The sequence below is a fragment of the Nicotiana tabacum genome, chromosome 17 (assembly GCF_000715075.1).
Source record: "Nicotiana tabacum cultivar K326 chromosome 17, ASM71507v2, whole genome shotgun sequence".
NCBI classification, from domain to species: Eukaryota; Viridiplantae; Streptophyta; class Magnoliopsida; order Solanales; family Solanaceae; genus Nicotiana; species Nicotiana tabacum.
Genome location: NC_134096.1, coordinates 93,053,437 through 93,071,991, shown reverse-complemented (window position 1 = coordinate 93,071,991; position 18,555 = coordinate 93,053,437). Strand labels below are relative to the sequence as shown.

General features: G+C 38.4%; 2 protein-coding genes across 4 annotated transcripts; one reads left to right on the top strand and one right to left on the bottom strand.

Annotated features, from left to right (window-relative positions):
* The first annotated feature begins 5,622 nt into the window (after positions 1 to 5,622).
* On the top strand, positions 5,623 to 13,785 carry LOC107806607 (ATP-dependent RNA helicase-like protein DB10). 3 transcript variants are annotated; one of them, XM_075234658.1, is made up of 10 exons: positions 5,623 to 6,260; positions 6,890 to 6,991; positions 7,952 to 8,300; positions 8,655 to 8,777; positions 9,676 to 9,744; positions 10,253 to 10,522; positions 11,165 to 11,515; positions 11,708 to 11,985; positions 12,590 to 12,964; positions 13,048 to 13,785. In XM_075234658.1, the coding sequence occupies exons 3-10, from the start codon at positions 7,977 to 7,979 to the stop codon at positions 13,508 to 13,510; spliced, it is 2,253 nt and encodes a 750-aa protein (XP_075090759.1). In that variant the 5' UTR covers positions 5,623 to 6,260; positions 6,890 to 6,991; positions 7,952 to 7,976; the 3' UTR covers positions 13,511 to 13,785. The 3 variants fall into 3 exon arrangements, with proteins under 3 accessions (XP_075090759.1, XP_075090758.1, XP_016486279.2); XM_075234657.1 differs by lacking the exon at positions 5,623 to 6,260 and adding an exon at positions 6,309 to 6,432 and having other exon boundaries at positions 7,954 to 8,300; XM_016630793.2 differs by lacking the exon at positions 5,623 to 6,260 and having other exon boundaries at positions 6,755 to 6,991.
* Positions 13,786 to 14,454: 669 nt separating this feature from the next.
* On the bottom strand, positions 14,455 to 18,066 carry LOC107806604 (phosphoenolpyruvate/phosphate translocator 2, chloroplastic-like). The gene is made up of 8 exons (XM_016630789.2): positions 17,504 to 18,066; positions 16,938 to 17,090; positions 16,330 to 16,415; positions 16,158 to 16,242; positions 15,547 to 15,666; positions 15,383 to 15,460; positions 14,861 to 14,990; positions 14,455 to 14,723 (listed from the first exon to the last, which is right to left on the bottom strand). The coding sequence occupies exons 1-8, from the start codon at positions 17,981 to 17,983 to the stop codon at positions 14,647 to 14,649; spliced, it is 1,209 nt and encodes a 402-aa protein (XP_016486275.2). The 5' UTR covers positions 17,984 to 18,066; the 3' UTR covers positions 14,455 to 14,646.
* Between the last annotated feature and the right edge of the window lie 489 nt (positions 18,067 to 18,555).

Genomic DNA, 18,555 nt, shown 5'->3' with positions numbered 1-18,555 from the left:
TTCGGTGACGAATTCGAGTTCCAAGTGTGGGTAGGAGAAAGAGAGTAGAAGAAATTGTCGAAGAATGTGACTTTTCAATATAGGAAGAGACTATTCAACTAGGAAAATAACTTTTGGGTATTTCTTTTAAACTATTACATCAAACCTAATTATTTAAAGGCAAATAAATGAGAAAATAGATAAATAGTCATTCCTGCCTTACATAGAGCCCGTTTGGACACAAGAATTATTTTTTTTCCAAAAAAAATTTACTTTTTTCGAAATCATCGTTTATTCATAAAATTTTTAATTTTCACTTGAAGATATATTTTGAAAATTTTCAAAAATTTAAAAAACTCTAAAAAGCTATTTTTCAAAATTTTCACTCACAAAACTTCAAAAACAACCCAAAATTATATTCATGTCCAAACATAACTCTAAATTTCAATACCATTTTCACTTAGAAAATTTTCTCCCTATTTTGGAATTTTATAATTCTTATGTCCAAACGCCCACATAATGTCACATCACCTCTCTTATGCCCCTCAATTATAAATATATATATAGATTAATTATTTTATAAATTGCAAAAATCTAATCAATCAATTAATTTTTTTATGTGCTACTCTTTATTTGTCAAACTAAAAGTTGAACAACTGCTTAGTTGCATATTTGCATAAGTATTTTTTTTCTCCATGTCTAATTAAACAGTATCAAATAAACTGTTATCAACGAACATGATATTTTTCCTCTATTGTGTTGTGAGGATGTTTGTTGGCCACGCCTCACATGCAGGTAAGTCTCCTAACCCTGACTCTCAAATTAAGCAAACCTCGGTATTTGTTAGTAATCAAATCCCTAAGGAAAATACTAGTAATAAACAATGGAATTCTATTGTTATTAAGCACTCTAATAAATTCGACACCCTTCAGTTAGAGGAACTCAAGCCTCTAAATGACCTAGAAGAACAAGCCCACTTTTTACAAAGCCCAACCCCCACATTCCAGCACTTAAGCCCACCTGATCATTCTCCACTATGAACAATCCAAATACCATGCAATAAATAACACTACCCACATGGATTCAACAGCAACAACTCACCACTACATCACCCACACCACTCCACGTCAACAGACCTATCTACTCCACCTAGCCCTACTAACCACAATCCAATATCTTCATCCCTTCAGAATTCCAAGAAAAATCATCACCATGTTAACCCTCTCATATACAAAAACCCCCCACGTGCAAGTAGAAAATCCAGAACTGGCACACACTATACTAACAAATACCCATACTACATCAAATACCACCATACACTCAAGCCACCACCACTGCTCACCGCTAAACCTCACCACTCCATGCCCTACAAATAATATTCCACAATCATTACAAGCCACTACTACCCAAAAATTATCCTCTGTCTCTATAAACCATGCATCAATTCCCCTTTCTATTCTCTCACAGATCATACCCACCATTTCGTCCACCCAGCACTCCTCCTCGTTACCACTATCTCCAGCAAACACTCTCCACAATGAATCCCAACTCCAGGATATTCACTTCCCAAACACCCCAGGCGGAGATAGTGCCCACCTCATGGTTGGAGGTGGGACTTCAAGACCATGCTCTCATTTTTACGTTGGAAGTGAACGGGCAGGAGGTCACGATACTTCTCACCAACCCAATGGACCTAGCCCAAATAGTCACAGAAGGGATCCGTCTAGCGACGAACATCTATGGCTGGTACCACTGGTCTATGATGCAAGCACCATATCTAGCACCATACCAACCACTACCAAACCTTGCCCCATACTGGGATCCCTCACAACTACACCCACACATTCTCCAACTTCCATTTTACCTGACACCACCTCTACTTCCCAAACTCCCTGGATACAACCATACGTCATCCCACATATGAACTTCTCCCCAGCAACATCACTCCTAGGTCCACACAACCAAATACCCCCTCCCTGCCGAGCACACCACCCTCTCCCAATCACGCAGAACCAAACGACAACCTCCAACGGGAAATAGCAGTAGCACAAGAACTCTACAGGAACACACGACCGGAACCACTAAGGTTAGTCGGAATAAAAAATTTTGTAGCAAAAAGGAGTACGCAAAAAGTTTTCATCTAAATTGTCCTCCCAATCTGCACACATGCTCCTTACGCATAATGGCCACCACAAATCGGGCAGTGAGCAAATATGCAGCGGTGCTGATTTCCTCACTTCATATCCAGGACATGAAGTGAGGAATGACCAAACAACTCCCACACAGGATCAAACCATGCAGACTTCAAATAATATGAATATGAACTTTATAGTGTGGAACTGCACGGGTGCACCGTCACCTGACTTTCGCAGAAACTTTAGGTCCCTCTTGGACTACCATCGCCCGACACTAGTTGCACTTTTGGAAAACCACCTAGCTGACCATCAAGATCTTAGGGCAGATTTTCAATTCTCTGACATGGCTCAGGTACCTGCTGTGGGCCACTCTGGTGCAATAGTCCTATTATGGCACCGTGAAACACTTATAGTGGATATTATTGCCACCACTCAGCAAGAAGTTCACTGCATGATCAAGGTATGTCCTTACCCTCAAAACTGGTTATTTTCTGCAGTATACACTAGCACTAACTATCAAGATAGGCATGTATTATGGCAAAATCTTAAGGCTATAAAGGATCTATTCAAGGGTCCATGGATAATAGTAAGAGATTTTAATGAGATCCTTTCAACATCACACAAATTTGGAGGTAGAGATATCAACTTCAATAGATCTCAACACCTTCTAGATTGTATAAATTACTGTCATCTGGCAGACTTAGGCTTCAAAGGTAGTCGTTACACTTGGACTAACAATTGCAATCTAGGACATAATATTTTAGAACAACTTGATAGAATTATGGCCAACTATGAATGGATTAGTTTATTTCCAAATTCTCTAGTCACACACCTACCCCACACACATTCGAATCATTGTCCTTTATTATTACAACTAAATTACCCTAAAAGAAGTTGTAACAAAATCTTTCGCTTTGAAACAATATGGGCTTCCCACCCTCAATTCTGGTCATTAATCCAAACAATATGGGCCACTCATAAACAACTCTTACCTGCCATTGAAAATTTTACCATCACTATTTAAGAGTGGAACAAAAATCATTTTGAAAATATCTTTAAAAAGGAAAAAAATCTTCTAGCCCGACTAGTGGGGCTCCAATCCTCTCCCAAATATCCAACTAGAAGGTTTCTACAGCTACTTGAAAAAGAGCTAATAGGAGCTTACAATTTCATCCTTCAACAAGAGGAAAAATTCTGAAAACTTAAGTCCCGCATTAATTGGCTAAACCAAGGTGATGCCAATACAAAAAAATTTTACCTCTCCACACTTCAAAGGCCTCGTAAAAATAAAATAATAACACTCCAAGATAGTGGAGGAAACTAGATTAGTGAACCTTCTCGGGTAATTACCCACATCCTAGACTACTACCAAACCCTCTTCACTACAGGCTCAAACTCCTCTCTCAAATCCTACCAAATGTACATACACAATACACTTTCATAACATGACCAAAATACTCTTTTATGTCTATTGCAAGATAGCGAAATAGTTGAAGCAATCAACTTCTTTCAACCTTTAAAGGCTCCGGGACCAGATGGTCTATACATATATTTTTATCAACATTATTGGTCTGATATTAAGCAATCAATCACCACCTTTTGCCATCAAATTTTTAGCACCCATGCAATTTCAAGTGAAATCAATACCACGTATATATGCCTTATTCCTAAAAATAATCATGTTGCATCCGTTATCCAATATAGACCTATTAGTTTATGTAACACTATCTATAAAGTTATTACAAAAATAATTGTCAATCGCCTGATGCCTCTTATTCCAAAAATTATCAGCCCTACACAAACGAGCTTCCAACAAAACAGGCGTGCAGCGGATAATGCTATCATAGTCCAAGAAATTATTACTTAATTTCAGCGCATGAAAGGGAAAATTCCCCACATGCTTATGAAGCTAGACTTGGAAAAGGCATTTGATCGACTAGAATGGTCCTTCATCCGTCAGACACTTACACAATTAAATTTTTCGGGACCTCTCATTCAACTAATCATGTCTTGCGTCTCCACATCATCCCTCTCTGTCCTTATTAATGGTAGTCCTACGGAATTTTTCAATCCAACTAGAGGTATACACCAAGGCGACCCTTTATCTCCATATCTATTTATTCTATCGATGGAAATGCTCTCTCGTAGCATCAACACATCGGTGGACTACCAACTGTGGTCACCTATAAATCTCTCCAAAAATGGACCAAGTATCTCTCATCTTTTCTTTGCCGACGATATTATTCTCACCTCCAAATTAACGATGAAGAGTTGTCATACCATGGTTGATACTTTAAACCACTTCACTACTCTGTCTGGTCAATCCATCAATTTTGCAAAATCAAAAATCTTCTTCTCCAAAAACTGTAAGACACACGACAAACAATTTGCTTTACACAATTTCAATATGTATGAAGGACATAAATTTGAAAAATACCTTGGGTTCCCCGTCTTCACTAGTAGACCTACTAAAGCCGATTTCTAATTTTTACTAGATAATTTTAAAGATCGATTGGCGGGATAGAAATCAAAATACCTCATAATGGCAGGACGAACGACTCTAATTCGTTCCATGCTAAACACTCTCCCTAACCACATTATGCAATACATCACCGTCCCCAATACCATCGTATCACACTTGAACCGATACCAATACAATTTTACTACCACAAAAAAAAGAAAACCTCACCTCCTAAAATGGAACATAGTTACAAATCCAATATCAGTAGGAGGTTTGGGAATACAACGATTGGATATCAAAAACCAAGCGTTACTAGCCAACCTTGCATGGCGTCTATTCCATAACCCACTCCAATTGTGGGCCCAGGTACTACTGTCCAGATATACGGCCAAAATGGCCTTTGTGCACAAAGATCTTTTATTTGGAAAAATATTCTAAAAGGATGAACGTCGTGTCAAAAAGGCTACAAATGGCGTATAACAAATGGACATCATATAAATTTTTGGTTTGATCCCTGGATTAAGCACAATACCACCTTTAGATCACTCATCCATGGTCCACTGCTACCCCATGAGGAGATCTCCACAGTAGCCCAACATATCCCTAATGCAAAATGGAACCTCCAAAATATCTCCTTTCAAATACCAAAAGATATCACGCAACGAATATGTAGCATATACCTACCCCACACATCCCTACGATTTGACAAAATCATATGGGCCCTTACAACTGAGGAAGAATTCTCAGTTAAATCCAGTTATAAATCACTTAGTCCAATTACATTGTTACCCTCCTTTACATGGATTTGGAAGCTTCAGCTTCCACCAAAGCTATTACATTTTTTTTGGATATGCAGTCATGACCGACTACCCACAAACAATTATCTTGCAAACCTCTCCATCATAAATTCACACCTTTGCCCTATCTGCCACTTGGCACCAGAAACCTCACAACACATATTCTTCCAATGCCACAAATCCGGCCACCTATGGTCACAACTAAACATCTCAACAGCCATCCAAAACTTCTTGCTCAATAACCATTCTCAACCACAATGGGTATATCACTTCCTCAAATTACCTTTTGATGCATGCCCAAACAATATACCACCTAAAACCTTCTTCTCTTTTTGCCTTTGGCAAATCTGGTTAACTCGTAACCAATACGTTTTTGAATGTAAAAACATTCCTATAAATCTCCCTATTGTAATATGAAAGGCCTCGGAATACCACTTCCTTACAAAAAACTGTATTCAATCGCCTAAAAAGTTCTCACTCCACGTCAAATGGCATCCACCATCTCATAATCATTATAAGTTAAATATAGATGGATCCTATTCTTCCCACAAGAAGGGTGTTGGGGGTGTCTTTCGCAACTCCATTGGGAATTGGCATTTAGGCTTCTCCAAAAATATTTTGGCAAACTTTTTTGTAGAGGTCGAACTACATGCACTGTTGCTAGGTCTCCAACTAGCAACACAACATCACCTATTGCCGCTTATTATTGAAGTGGATGCAAATGAGGTACTATCTCTACTTAAAAAGGACCACCCATTGTACACTAATCTCCTTGATGATTGCAGGTTATTGATTCGACAATTGAATGATCCTCTCATCCAGCACATATACAGGGAGCAAAATTATGTAGCAGATAACTTAGCCAACTATGGAGCACACATGCAAACTGTAAGCAGCTTGGATCTTTTTGACGCCCTCTAGCTTTTGTCAACACCTTCTACCAAGCTGACTATGCCGGAGCGACTAACAAAAGATTTGTCACCGCCTGTACTTTTGCTAGTTACAATCCCCACCCCCTCTGTACATCCACTACAGGCAGTCGCTCCCCCTATTAGAATAGGTACTACTTTTGATTGTAATGACCTGGTATTACAAACAATCCTTGTATTAGTAACTATGTAGCTAGGGTGCAATTTTTTCTCCACGTCTAATTAAACAATAAGTATCAAATAAACTGCTATCAACGGACAGGATATTTTTCCTCACTGAGGATGTTTGTTGGTAGAGAATTGTTGACAGACGGACGCTGTTTTCTATTTGGGTATAGTCATAGTTTACACTTTACAGAATACTAACCTAACCATGGTTAATTAACTCTGACATCAGGACGCACTATTGTTGGAGCATTTCTGTGCTCTCTTATAAATATCCCTCTCTCAGCCGATTTTCCGTCCCTTTTATATCCCCTTACGCTTCCCAGCCATCGGAAGCGTAGGTCTCTCTCTGTTTCTCACTGCTTCACATTTACATACATAACTTTGTATATTTATTTTTATATACATTATTATTTATCACAGCGAGAGAACGGAAGGGAGAGATCATCGGAGGTGAGAGAATCGTTTGTGGCTCTACTTGTTCGTGTTCAACTCATTTCATTGTCATCGAAACGACGTCGTTAGGTACCATTTCTCATTTCTACTCGCAATGCTTCAGATCTGAGTTTATCCTTGCAATGTTTGACTTTGACTTAAGATATTTGTTAGTAGATGATAATATTAGGGTTTTAATCGGTTCATTTTTTTTTTAATTTGATCTAAAGTTTTCTGCTTGTGAAGCTGTTGTTTTCCGTTATTTGATTCCTTAATGCTCGTAAGTTTAGCAAGTTTATGTGCGATTTTAGGTTTTCATGACTGTTTGTTTTGTTATTGGTTTTGAATTTGCTTTGTTTTCCAACATTTTAAAAGCTTTTGAACTAGTGTCACTCGCGTGAACATGCATGCATGTGTGCAGGTTTTTGATTGAAGGAGCTTGGTCCCAATTTATCTCGTTGTGTCATATTTGTTATCTACATTTATTTCCATAGCCGTTTGAGGTTCCTGTTCTCTGCCAAGCCATTCAGTTTTCTATATTTGTACTTGAAGTGCTCTTTGACTGTTTACAAGGGTGTGATAGCCTATCGGTAAGGACCCTTCGCCTCCAACCATATATTTGGGGTCCAAGTCACCAAGGGCGCAGTGTGGGAAAGGGTCACAGTTGGGTGTCTGGGTGGCTAGGGATTTTAGGTTGGAGAGGGGATTACCACACTAAAAAATTATCCTACATTCTGCAAGGCGCACATTTGGATGTGTTTTTTTGTTTCTGTTGAGACCGTATATACTACTCTTGAAGTATGAAGTAACGTGCTCTCTTCTGTTGTGTAGCTCGCCTTGTATCTCTCTTTTGGGCAGCCTGCATTTTGCTGTTTTGACTGTATTACATTATTAGTGCTTTCTTCTAGCACTGTGTCAATTCTTCAAGGTCATGAATATAATGCATGAAAAAAGTGACTCATGGGGTCCTTTCCAGCATATGATTGTTTTGTTTTACTCTCTAATTCTCATTTCATGCTTTTAAGATGTCGTGTGATTTTCTGGTGCCAGAGGTAATTCGAGATTGAAGCTTGATATGGCTGCTACTGCAACTGCATCTTCTGCTGGTCCGCGTTACGCACCAGAGGACCCCACCCTCCCAAAACCTTGGAAAGGCCTGGTTGATGGTAAGACTGGATATCTCTATTTTTGGAATCCAGAGACCAATGTTACCCAATATGAGAGGCCTGTTGCTCCTTCCCATGGGGGTACTGCTCCACAACATAAATCATCGGTATCTGTAAGTTCATCAGTTCAAAGGCCTTCTCAAGGTCAACCTCCTGACCGTGATGATGACAATGAATACAACAGAGGTAGCAATGGTTGCTTGAGCAAGCTTTCTTCTGGTGAGGATATTCAGGTATCTGGTTCTAATTAATATGTGTGAATTCAGTTTTCTTGTCTCTCTTTCTCTCTCCCCCCAACTTTGGTGACTTATAGTGACACACAACAGTGAAAATCAGCAAACATTTGTGTTGAATAGTATCTTGGATACTCCATTGTGATTTTTGAGAATCACTATTTCAGATTGATGACCCATGTTCTCTCTGGTAGTTTTCAAGGCAAATTAGAACTTGCAAGAATATGCTTGTTTTCGGCCTCAGTAGATTTCTGCTTCTGGTCTCTGCAGATCTTTTCTTTGCCCTCACTCAAACAGTTTCCTAAACTGTCTTCCATGTTTTGCTTACAAAAGTTTTTTCTCATCATTTTATAGACTGCAAGAGGAAGTGAGCTTTCCCGCGATGAAACATCTGTACCTAAAAGCTATAGTGCTCCAGCTGCTGCAAGTAACATATCTCCAGACGCCTATCGGCGTCAGCATGAAATTTCTGTTACAGTAAGCATCTGTACCTTTTCAATTATGTAAAAACAATTCCTCTATTAGTCATTTATTTTCAACTTTGGAAACTGGAGGCCCTGTTGGCCGCTGGCTTAACATTTGGCAATACTTGGGAATTAAATGATGTAGTTCCATAAACTTCATAAAAAAAAAAAATTGAGGCAGTTTCACTGATAGATAGTAAGAAATTTGATTTTCGACACTTGAGGATCTTAAGGAACTTGTAGATGGTACTAATGAAGTTATCAATTTAAATAATTGCATATGTTTATCTCTATCATGTTTAATGGACGAGGACAGTCGTATTTTTGTTGGCTAGTTGCCACAATAATGTCTATGGCCTATGGGTAGTGCATGAAATTATGTTGATGGTAATAACAACATTTTGTAGAGATTTTATGAGAAACCACTACTACTTGCAATGTAATAACAAGTAAAAGAGCAGTTATATCTTTGGTGACAACAGTGAGGAACTTTTTTGTAGTCTGGGTAATTCTTAACTTAATTTATTTAAAAAAGAAATGCAACTCAGTCTGGCCTTTTGTTATCTTCATCTATTCAAACATCTGCCATTTTTGGTCTCTTTGGTCTGTGATAATCATTGCCAATACAGATAGATTTGACTCGTAAATTTATACTTATATGTGCACCCAGATCATAGCACTGAGTGTGGCTTCTTGTACGTGAAACTGATGATAACTTCATTACATTACTCATGTTGCTCATTGAAAACCTGAATATTCATTGGATGATAACTTCATTACATTACTCATGTTGCTCATTGAAAACCTGAATATTCATCTTTTATCATCCTTCTAGAATCCATCATTCCATGCAAACTAGGCCCAAAAGGGAATGCCATACTTGTGTCTTATTTTGCGTTTCATTTTTCCAGGGAGGTGACGTGCCCCCACCTTTCACATCATTTGAAGCGACTGGGTTTCCTTCGGAGCTTTTGAGGGAGGTATAAATGCAGTCCATTTGTTTGTTTTAATCTCTTTCGGGAACATCTCTAGTGCAGAGATTACTCTAAGGATCAAGTGTTCTTCTGTTAACTTCAATGGCAGCTGGAGATCCATTGCAGTACTCATCCAATTTTTCCTTCTGTACTTTGCGCAGGTGCGATATTTGCTCCAGGGAGGAGCTAAATGTCGTACGCTGTGCGGCCCTCTATTTGGTCTTCCATGTATTTGGAGTGCCCTTATTTGGTGGACCAAATTGTGAAGGGCTTTCTGAACCATCCTTGTTCGTGGCTGGGACTGCTTATGGGTGGTGTTTCAGTCTGCCACATGGTCTGAACTGAAGAAGAGGCGTCCTCCTGCTCTTGTTTGCATATGCAAGCGTTGGCTGCCTGCGTAAGGGGGATATGCTTCTTCTTGTGTTCGCCACTTCAAAAAATCCTAGAAGTAATCTAGGAGTGTCTTCCGAGCTTGTACAACTGCTGACAGGTTTTCCAACTTTTACATTTCCAGATACATCAAGCTGGGTTTCCTGCTCCTTCCCCGATACAGGCACAGTCCTGGCCCATTGCACTTCAGGGCCGCGACATAGTAGCTGTTGCAAAGACTGGATCTGGGAAAACTTTGGGTTTCTTGCTTCCTGGCTTTATTCATCTAAAACGACGTCGCAATAATCCTCAATCAGGCCCTACTATTTTGGTTCTGTCGCCTACAAGAGAGTTAGCTACACAGATACAAGACGAAGCTGTGAAGTTTGGTAGATCGTCAAAGATATCTTGCACGGTATGAATTGTTATTCGACTGTGTTTGACGTAACAGTTTGATACTAGAAGTAGATTATTCTTTTGATTTCAAAGTACCGATGCTTGGGCTAACTAATGTATTAATATCTTCTAATCAGAAGGCAGCTAGCACTGTCACGTTTTTTGCTATACTCTACTCTACTATATTTTTCAGTAAAGTATGATTCTAATCTTTTTAAATGGTTGTTTGGTCAAAAGTGAACCTAGTGGTTAATCATTGTGTTTCTCGGGTTGCGCTATAATAAACACAGTTGGTTAGTACTCTGCAATCTCCTTAAATGGTTATATGACTTTTTTTTCTGGGTCAAACATGAGTTTTGTTTATGTAAATAGCCATTCATCACAATAGCGTTGTGCATTACGAAAAGGTTAAGCCCCATATACCAAATGATTTTATAAATTTTACAGCAGTATATTCTTCTGCACCTGCCCGTAGAAGAATTAACTAATATTGACATGCTAATGTGTGGGACAGATGAATCAAGTGAATCTGTGTTAAGACATTTCTTGAAATTGACAATACTGTATGGTTTTTGGTTTGTGTCTATACTGACTCACCCCAAAATGCCCTCAGCTTTGACATATTTTTGAAAATTGACAATGCTTTATGGTTTTTGGTTAGTGTCTATATGGAGGCGCCCCAAAAGGCCCTCAGCTACGAGATCTGGATAGGGGAATAGATATTGTTGTCGCTACCCCTGGTCGTTTGAATGATATTTTGGAGATGAGAAGAATTAGGCTGGATCAAATTTCTTACTTGGTGTTAGATGAAGCGGATCGTATGCTGGACATGGGATTTGAACCTCAGATAAGGAAGATTGTGAAAGAGGTGCCGACACGACGGCAGACACTGATGTTCACAGCGACATGGCCAAAGGAGGTCCGTAAAATTGCAGCTGATCTATTGGTTAATCCAGTTCAGGTTAACATTGGGAATGTTGATGAACTTGTTGCAAACAAGTCTATAACACAGGTGCATTTCTGTTTTCTTTTCTTGGACATTGCTCATTAGATGTGTCTAAGATTCTTCCTCTCTCCTAAACTGGGTTAAGAGGACTGAGGTGTCATGGTAGAATGCCTGTCCTATTTCCCTGAGCCCCGTGAAGGGAGAACCTGTACTGGACATAGTGAGGTTCCATTATATTGAATTAATTGTCACGTGCAGTACGTTGAAGTCTTGTCATATATGGAGAAACAAAGGCGGCTAGACCAGATCTTGAGATCCCAAGAACCAGGATCAAAAATCATCATCTTCTGTGCAACAAAGAAAATGTGTGACCAACTTGCTCGCAATCTTACACGCCCATTTGGAGCTGCTGCAATTCATGGTGATAAATCTCAGGGTGAGAGGGATCATGTATTGAGCCAGTTCCGCACGGGTAGATCCCCCGTTCTTGTCGCCACAGATGTTGCTGCCCGGGGCTTGGATGTCAAAGATATCAGGTTTCTGGATTTAAGATTTTTTTTTATGCTCGACTATTTACGGTTCACGCGCAATTCTCTTTTGGTGGCTAACTAAATGGAAGAATATTATATACTTTCACTTTCTTAAGGAGTGTGCCTTCGGATTGATATCGTCTTAATATACTCTTTCCATGTTATTTCCCCTCACTTGATGAGAAGCGAACAGTTGTGTGGGGTGTGTGCTTTGTTTTGGGGGTTGTTAGGCGACTTTGAGAGAGCATAGGCCAAAGCTGCAAATTTATACCTTCCTTGTAACCTGAATCACAGGTAAATGTGTGATGTCATGATTTGGTGGTTGGCTAAAGTAGACTGATGAGTAAAGTTTACGTTTTATTTTGTCCTAGAGATTACATTGTGAGGTTTTTGTTTTTGCTTCCAGGATACTCTAGCTGTTCTGTTAGGTAGATAAGATATACTCTGGCATGGTGTAACATCGTCCTGGGATTTTATGGTTTTATATTTGAAATATTATGCATCCATATAAATTTTCTTTAACAAGGTAGTTTTTTTCTTCTTTTAATGGGTGGGGGTGGGGGGATATGTCTTTTGTGTATGTTAACACTCTATGAAACATTTGTGGCAGGGTGGTGATCAACTTTGACTTTCCTACTGGAGTAGAGGATTATGTTCACAGAATAGGAAGAACCGGTCGGGCTGGTGCGACTGGTGAGGCCTACACATTTTTTTGTGACCAGGATGCTAAGCATGCTTCAGATCTTATTAAAATTTTAGAAGGAGCAAATCAGCAAGTGCCTACTGAACTACGTGACATGGCTTCTCGAGGTGGTGGTATGGGAGGGGCTAGGCGTCAATGGGGTTCTGGCCCAGGCGGACGTGAAGGAGGACGTGGGGGACGTTATGATTCCGGCTATGGTGGACGAGATGGAGGAAGGGGTGGTTGGGGAGCCCCATCATCGGAAAGAAGTGGACGTGGTTATGACTCGGATTCACGTGACAGGTCCTTAGCTGTGTAGTTAATTATATAGGGATTTCTTTTTTCCCCTTTGGCCCCATGGTACTGACTAGTTTGTTGTGATTTAGTGATAGATATGGTCATGGATCTCGTGATACCGATGCTCCACCGAGCTTCCACGCTCGTAGCTTCCATGAAACTATGATGCAGGCTCAACAGAGACGTGGTCGAAGTCGGAGCAGAAGCCCAAATAAAGGTTCAGGATGGGGTGATACAAAAAGCAGGGAACGCAGTCGCAGCCGTAGTGCTGAAAGATTTGATCAGGCTCCTCCTCGTCAAACCCCAGTTGGACGCAGTTTTCATGAAAGCATGATGGGGCGCAGTGGATCATCCCCAGTGGCCTCAAAACACCAATCACCCTCTTACTCTGATAAACGATCTCCATCAGCTGGTGATTGCCAAAAGGGCTGGGAAAAAGAAAAATCTCCACCTAGATGGCAAGGTGATGGGAAATTTGGCAATGGACCTCGTGCTTACAATGGGGAGGAGGAAGAAGGTATGATTCCTGAAGACGTCGAAACGAGGGCCTAACTTGGCATGTCTTACATTCTGTGTTAATTTTGATGTGTTGTAGCTACCCCGTAGGATTTGCAGAAAGAAAAAGGGCACTTTTTGCTTTGGTTTAACCATCACCAGTACTGCTTTTTTTGGTAAACAATGTTCTCAGATAGAGGCGCTTAGCGTATTGATAGCGTATTGAAGGTAGATAGCTTAAAGTGGAAAGTTTTTGACTGATGTAAATGTAAACAGTGTGACATCAAGCTTGGTTTTAATGGTACTATAGCAGTCATGCATTGCTAAGAAAAGCCCACTTTTAAGTGTTGTTTGCGTTGATTCTCTTGAATCCCAACTGTTCATCAGGTCTTAGCATGAGCTAATTTCAGTAGTTCATGCATTACTTCGAAAGCCATGAGCAAAATTTGGCTTCTTTCTTTTTATTTTTAAGTTAAAAAGGAGGTGTAGGATGAACACTTTATTACATTCACATCATTTTATTGGACACAAAAATTGGAGGAATGCCAAGCGAGGTGTGTTCGTCTTTGAATTGGTAATACTACTTGGTTGTAGCAAATTTATCGGAATGTGTTGAATGTAATGATCGACTGTATATCTTATTAAGCGACATTGCATAGTTCATAGATTGTGCAAATTCTATTAATTCAGTGATTATGTCAAGACCATCGAACGCACAATGCACCATATCGATTTCAAGGTTATATTTCCTTTCAAAGTGTTAAAATAGGCCGAAGTTCCAGGTCGCTGAACAACCCAGAAAACTGTTAAAAGTGACAATAGAAAGCCATGCCATATAAAATATATGGTATGTGGTAAAGTTGATCCTAGTGTATCTAACCAGAAATAGATTTATATATCCTTCTATCCCCTTGTGTTAAGAGTCAAAATTGTATTTTAGGGAAGAGCTTCATTAGAGATCTTTAGACTTTTTAAATCAAGTTAATGATGGAGAAGGCACATAAAAAGTGGAGTATTGGTTTTCAGAATTAGACCTCGGTGTTGCAGTGGAATTCAAAGGGGCATGAGAAAAGGACTGCTTAACAATAATCGAATGTATAAAAAGAATGGATTGACTATATCCTACGAGAATTTTTCCTATTCTTTACAGTTTACAGAGTCGCAAATTCAGACTTGATAGTTTGCTTCACTTGTCATGCAACTTTTGGCTTGGGCTGTAATCTCTTTGCTCTTGAATATAGAAAGACTCCAGCTAGAGCTAGAGCAGTTCCTGAGAATATTGAATAATTCAATAATCACAAGCCAGTCAACTAATAAATTCACTTTACGAACAAACAGAACATAATAAGGAAACTGACGTAGTAGTACCAGAAAAAGGAGTGCATTAACTAGAGAAACAAAATTTACCAAGAGAGTTAATTGGTGAGACAGGTGTTTGAAAAAAGATGACTGATGATACAATGACCACCACTCTCTTCACACAATTGCCAACTGCATGTGTCACTGGCGATATCATTTGTAGTATCATGTATGAAACCTTCCAAAGAAACAAATCAAGTCAAAATTTATAAGTGGTATACTCGATGGTAGAGCCAGAAATTTAGCGAGGTGAAAAAATAACACCACACAAGGCAATTGGCATGGGATTGGAAACTGCGACCTAGAGCAATTTATGAACTACCTTCACCGCTATACATTAGAAACTTCTCTTATGTTAAGGGGATTCAACAATTTATTTATCCACAAAAACATTTGTTTTAACTCTATTTACACAGTACAATTTAGGTGTTGTACATATATAGCTGTGCCCTGGATATACTGAGTTCAGTTTTCAAGAGGCAGATACTGATATTATGCCCTAAACATGGGCAATGAGTTTTAGCTAACGGCTAAAAGGTAAATTTTAATGTAAAATTACAGGAAGCTAACCTGTTGGTAAGTGTGAAGGCAAAATCCAGCTAAAAGAAGTCTCACACATAGTTCTCTGACATTTAAACCCTGGCTTGCCTAAATTGACGCAGAAGATGAATATCACATTTGTAAAAAAAGAAGTAGAAAATAGAAAACACTTAAAAAGATGGCATATTACTTACAGCAAATTGTAGATATGATGGAGTAAACTTGATCCCTTCCATCAAAATGGCAACAGGAACCAAAAGGATGAATGAAATGATTGTAATAATTGAGAACAAGTTGATGTTGTCCAACGCCTCCTATTTGACAAGCGTTGCTGGTTATGGATTTCACAAGACAAAATAATGCATTTCATTTGTTTTTACTAAGGAATGAAAGCCTTGGCGTAACTGGTAAAGTTCATGCCATGTAACTAGGAGGTCACGAGTTCAAGTCGTGGAAATAGCCTCTTGCAGAAATGCAGGGTAAGGTTGTGTACAATAGACCCTTATGGTCCGGCTCTTCCTCAGACTGGTAAAGTTCTTGCCATGTGACCAGAAGGTCATGGGTTCAAGTCGTGGAAACAGCCTCTTGCAGAAATGCAGGGTAAGGCTGCGTACAATATATCCTTATGGTCCGTCCCTTCCTCTGACCCCGCGCATAGCGAGAGGTTAGTGCATCGAGCTGCCTTTTTTTTTGTTTTTACTAAGATTATGATGTCTGAATCTGAAAACGTATCTAAATTTTTAAGATGTTGTCTCTAAATCTAAACTCTGAATATTATTTCTCATGAATGCGCAAGTGTCTTTACCTCTTCTTTAACCATGAACTTTTTGCTAAACACATTACGCGATTGGTTAGTCAAATTGGAAGCCATTGCACTGCCAAAGCCTATCCTGTTTCAAAGAGAGTTCAAAATCAATGTATAACTTGTTATTCGAGATAAAATATACACATTATTTGATTGGTAGGGAGAGGCATACCAATTAAAAGAGGCTTCAGTCATTGATGCTAATGCTACTCCACCAACAATGGGAATCAGGGAAGATACAATCCAAAGAGATGGCCTCTGTATGTTACAGATAATCAACAATAAATTGATATTTAGCTTGTATTACAATGTTTGTTTTGATTGTTACTTAAATTGTATTGTATCGTATTGTTAAATCCGTCATTACGTAACGACGAAAAGTGCCACTTTATGGAACGACCGTTTTGGTGTGGCCGTGTCGTTACCTTATTTTTTTCTCATCTTGCTCTTCCTTATTATTAAATAATCCTATTTCATCTGTTATCCTACCTTTTAATATAATAATTCTACCACGTACGTTACTTTTTCTTTATAATATTACAAGTTTTTTCTTCGTATTGTTGTTGCATGACATCAGGAAACGACGACAAACAATACAATATATCCAATCATTGTATACATCAGAACGATACAATACAATACAATACAATACTATATAATACATTATGAAACGATACATAACAACCATCCAAACAAACTGGCGCCACTGTTCGGAGAAAATATCTAAAGATGAACAGAAAAATAAAATAGGGAAGAAATAAGGTTGCAAAAGTTTTATACCTCTGCAAGAAACAGGGAAGAAAGAAGTACTGTGAAAAATGGTTCCATTGCTTTGATTGTGTGAGTGAAGGAAATTGCTACTCTCCCAAGACTGATGTTCGTTAAAAGATTTCCCAATGTGTGAACTGCAGCTAGTAAAAATATTGCTTTAAACTGGAAATTCAAGCAAAAAAACAAAAGAAAGTTAGTCGTACTACAAAAAATCACCATAAAAGAAACACGAATCATTTTGACTTAGAGTGTATTTTGTATGAGGGAAGTCATTATTTGTGAAAAATAATTTTCTACATTTGGTTGGTAAATGAAAAATAACTTTTTTTTCAGATCATGAACGTTTAGAATTCATATTATGTAGACATTGTTTTTGCTAATTCAAATGGAAGGGTGATATACTTTTGAATGCTAAATATTAATAATAAAATCAAATTGTTTGTCAGAAAAAGTAATACTTATGAAGTTAAAAATTTGGATAGTTGTCACGAAAATGGCTTTTGTCCATGAGCAAAAGAAGTCAAATACACCCAACATAAATATAAAAAAAAACAAAGAGGAGGAGAAAGAATAACTTGAGATTTACTGATCTTGGGTTTAGGGTGGAGACGAAATCCCCACATAAATAGTATCAGCATTGTTCCACAGCCAAATTGAAATGCTGTAACAGTTGCCGGAAATGGAAAAATCTTGAGAACTTGTTTATTGTAAATGTTGTAATATATATTCAAAAGGTACCACGTTCCAAACATAGCGCCCAGTTGCAGAGTTTGTGCCAATTCGCGGGGCTTTGAACCCTCAGATTCTTCAGCATTTCCTGTCACAGCCCTGACTTTGAGCAGAGCGAATCGATACGTGTTTCTATTGAAGCTTGAAAACGAAGGCGAAGAAATGCTAGTAGTACAAGTTTTGTGAATTGAGCAATTGGTTGGCCTGTGAAAAGCAAAATGCTGAAAAGGTGCATTTAATTTACAGGTAAAGAAGATTTGATTTAGAGGTTTCTGAGGCTTTAGAAATGGTGTAGAAGGAGACATGTAAAATGTAGAGATTTCCATTTTCTCAGAATCTGTGATTTCAAGCCAGCTTAGGAACTTAGTCAAAGGTGAAGTTTCTTAACAACATTAATGGTTGACATTCATTCTTTGGCATGGCAAAGACGAACGACGTCGTAGGCCGGTGAAATTAAATGGCTGCGACACGTAATTTGGCGGGACCAAATGGAGTATTTATTACACCATTTTTATTTTGAACCCTTTCGTAATGTTGGATACAGAGGGTGTATGCATATGCTTTTAAATTGGTCAAATCGAGTTTTAAACTCTTTTTAATTTTTTAGGTGTTTGACAAATTTAAAAAGTACTTAAAATAAGTTAAAAATTACTTAAAACAAGTCAAAAGTAATAAGTTGAGCAAACTTAACTTATTATTTTTTAGTTTAAAAGTTATTTTTGCTTAAAAAATACTTTTATAAACCCAATTTAAACATTGAAGCTCGGAAGACTCATCATTTTCTCGTACTTCTATACGACATTCGATTTATTACATATGACGGTTTTTTTATTGAATATAAAGTTAATTTAAGCAAGAAAGAATTGTTTTTGATATATACCAAAAATATCCTTCAGAG

Bases quoted from the DNA above. Each gene is read 5' to 3' on its own strand.
- LOC107806607 (XM_075234657.1), top strand. From the start codon at position 6,324: ATGCCGGAGCGACTAACAAAAGATTTGTCACCGCCTGTACTTTTGCTA. The intron at 6,992-7,953 runs GTACCATTTCTC...CTGGTGCCAGAG, and splicing joins CATCGAAACGACGTCGTTAG to GTAATTCGAGATTGAAGCTT. The intron at 11,986-12,589 runs GTTTCTGGATTT...CATTTGTGGCAG, and splicing joins TTGGATGTCAAAGATATCAG to GGTGGTGATCAACTTTGACT.
- LOC107806604 (XM_016630789.2), bottom strand. From the start codon at position 17,983: ATGGAAATCTCTACATTTTACATGTCTCCTTCTACACCATTTCTAAAG. The intron at 16,416-16,937 runs GTATAAAACTTT...TGTAACATACAG, and splicing joins CTTCCCTGTTTCTTGCAGAG to AGGCCATCTCTTTGGATTGT. The intron at 16,243-16,329 runs GTATGCCTCTCC...TCTTTGAAACAG, and splicing joins ACTGAAGCCTCTTTTAATTG to GATAGGCTTTGGCAGTGCAA.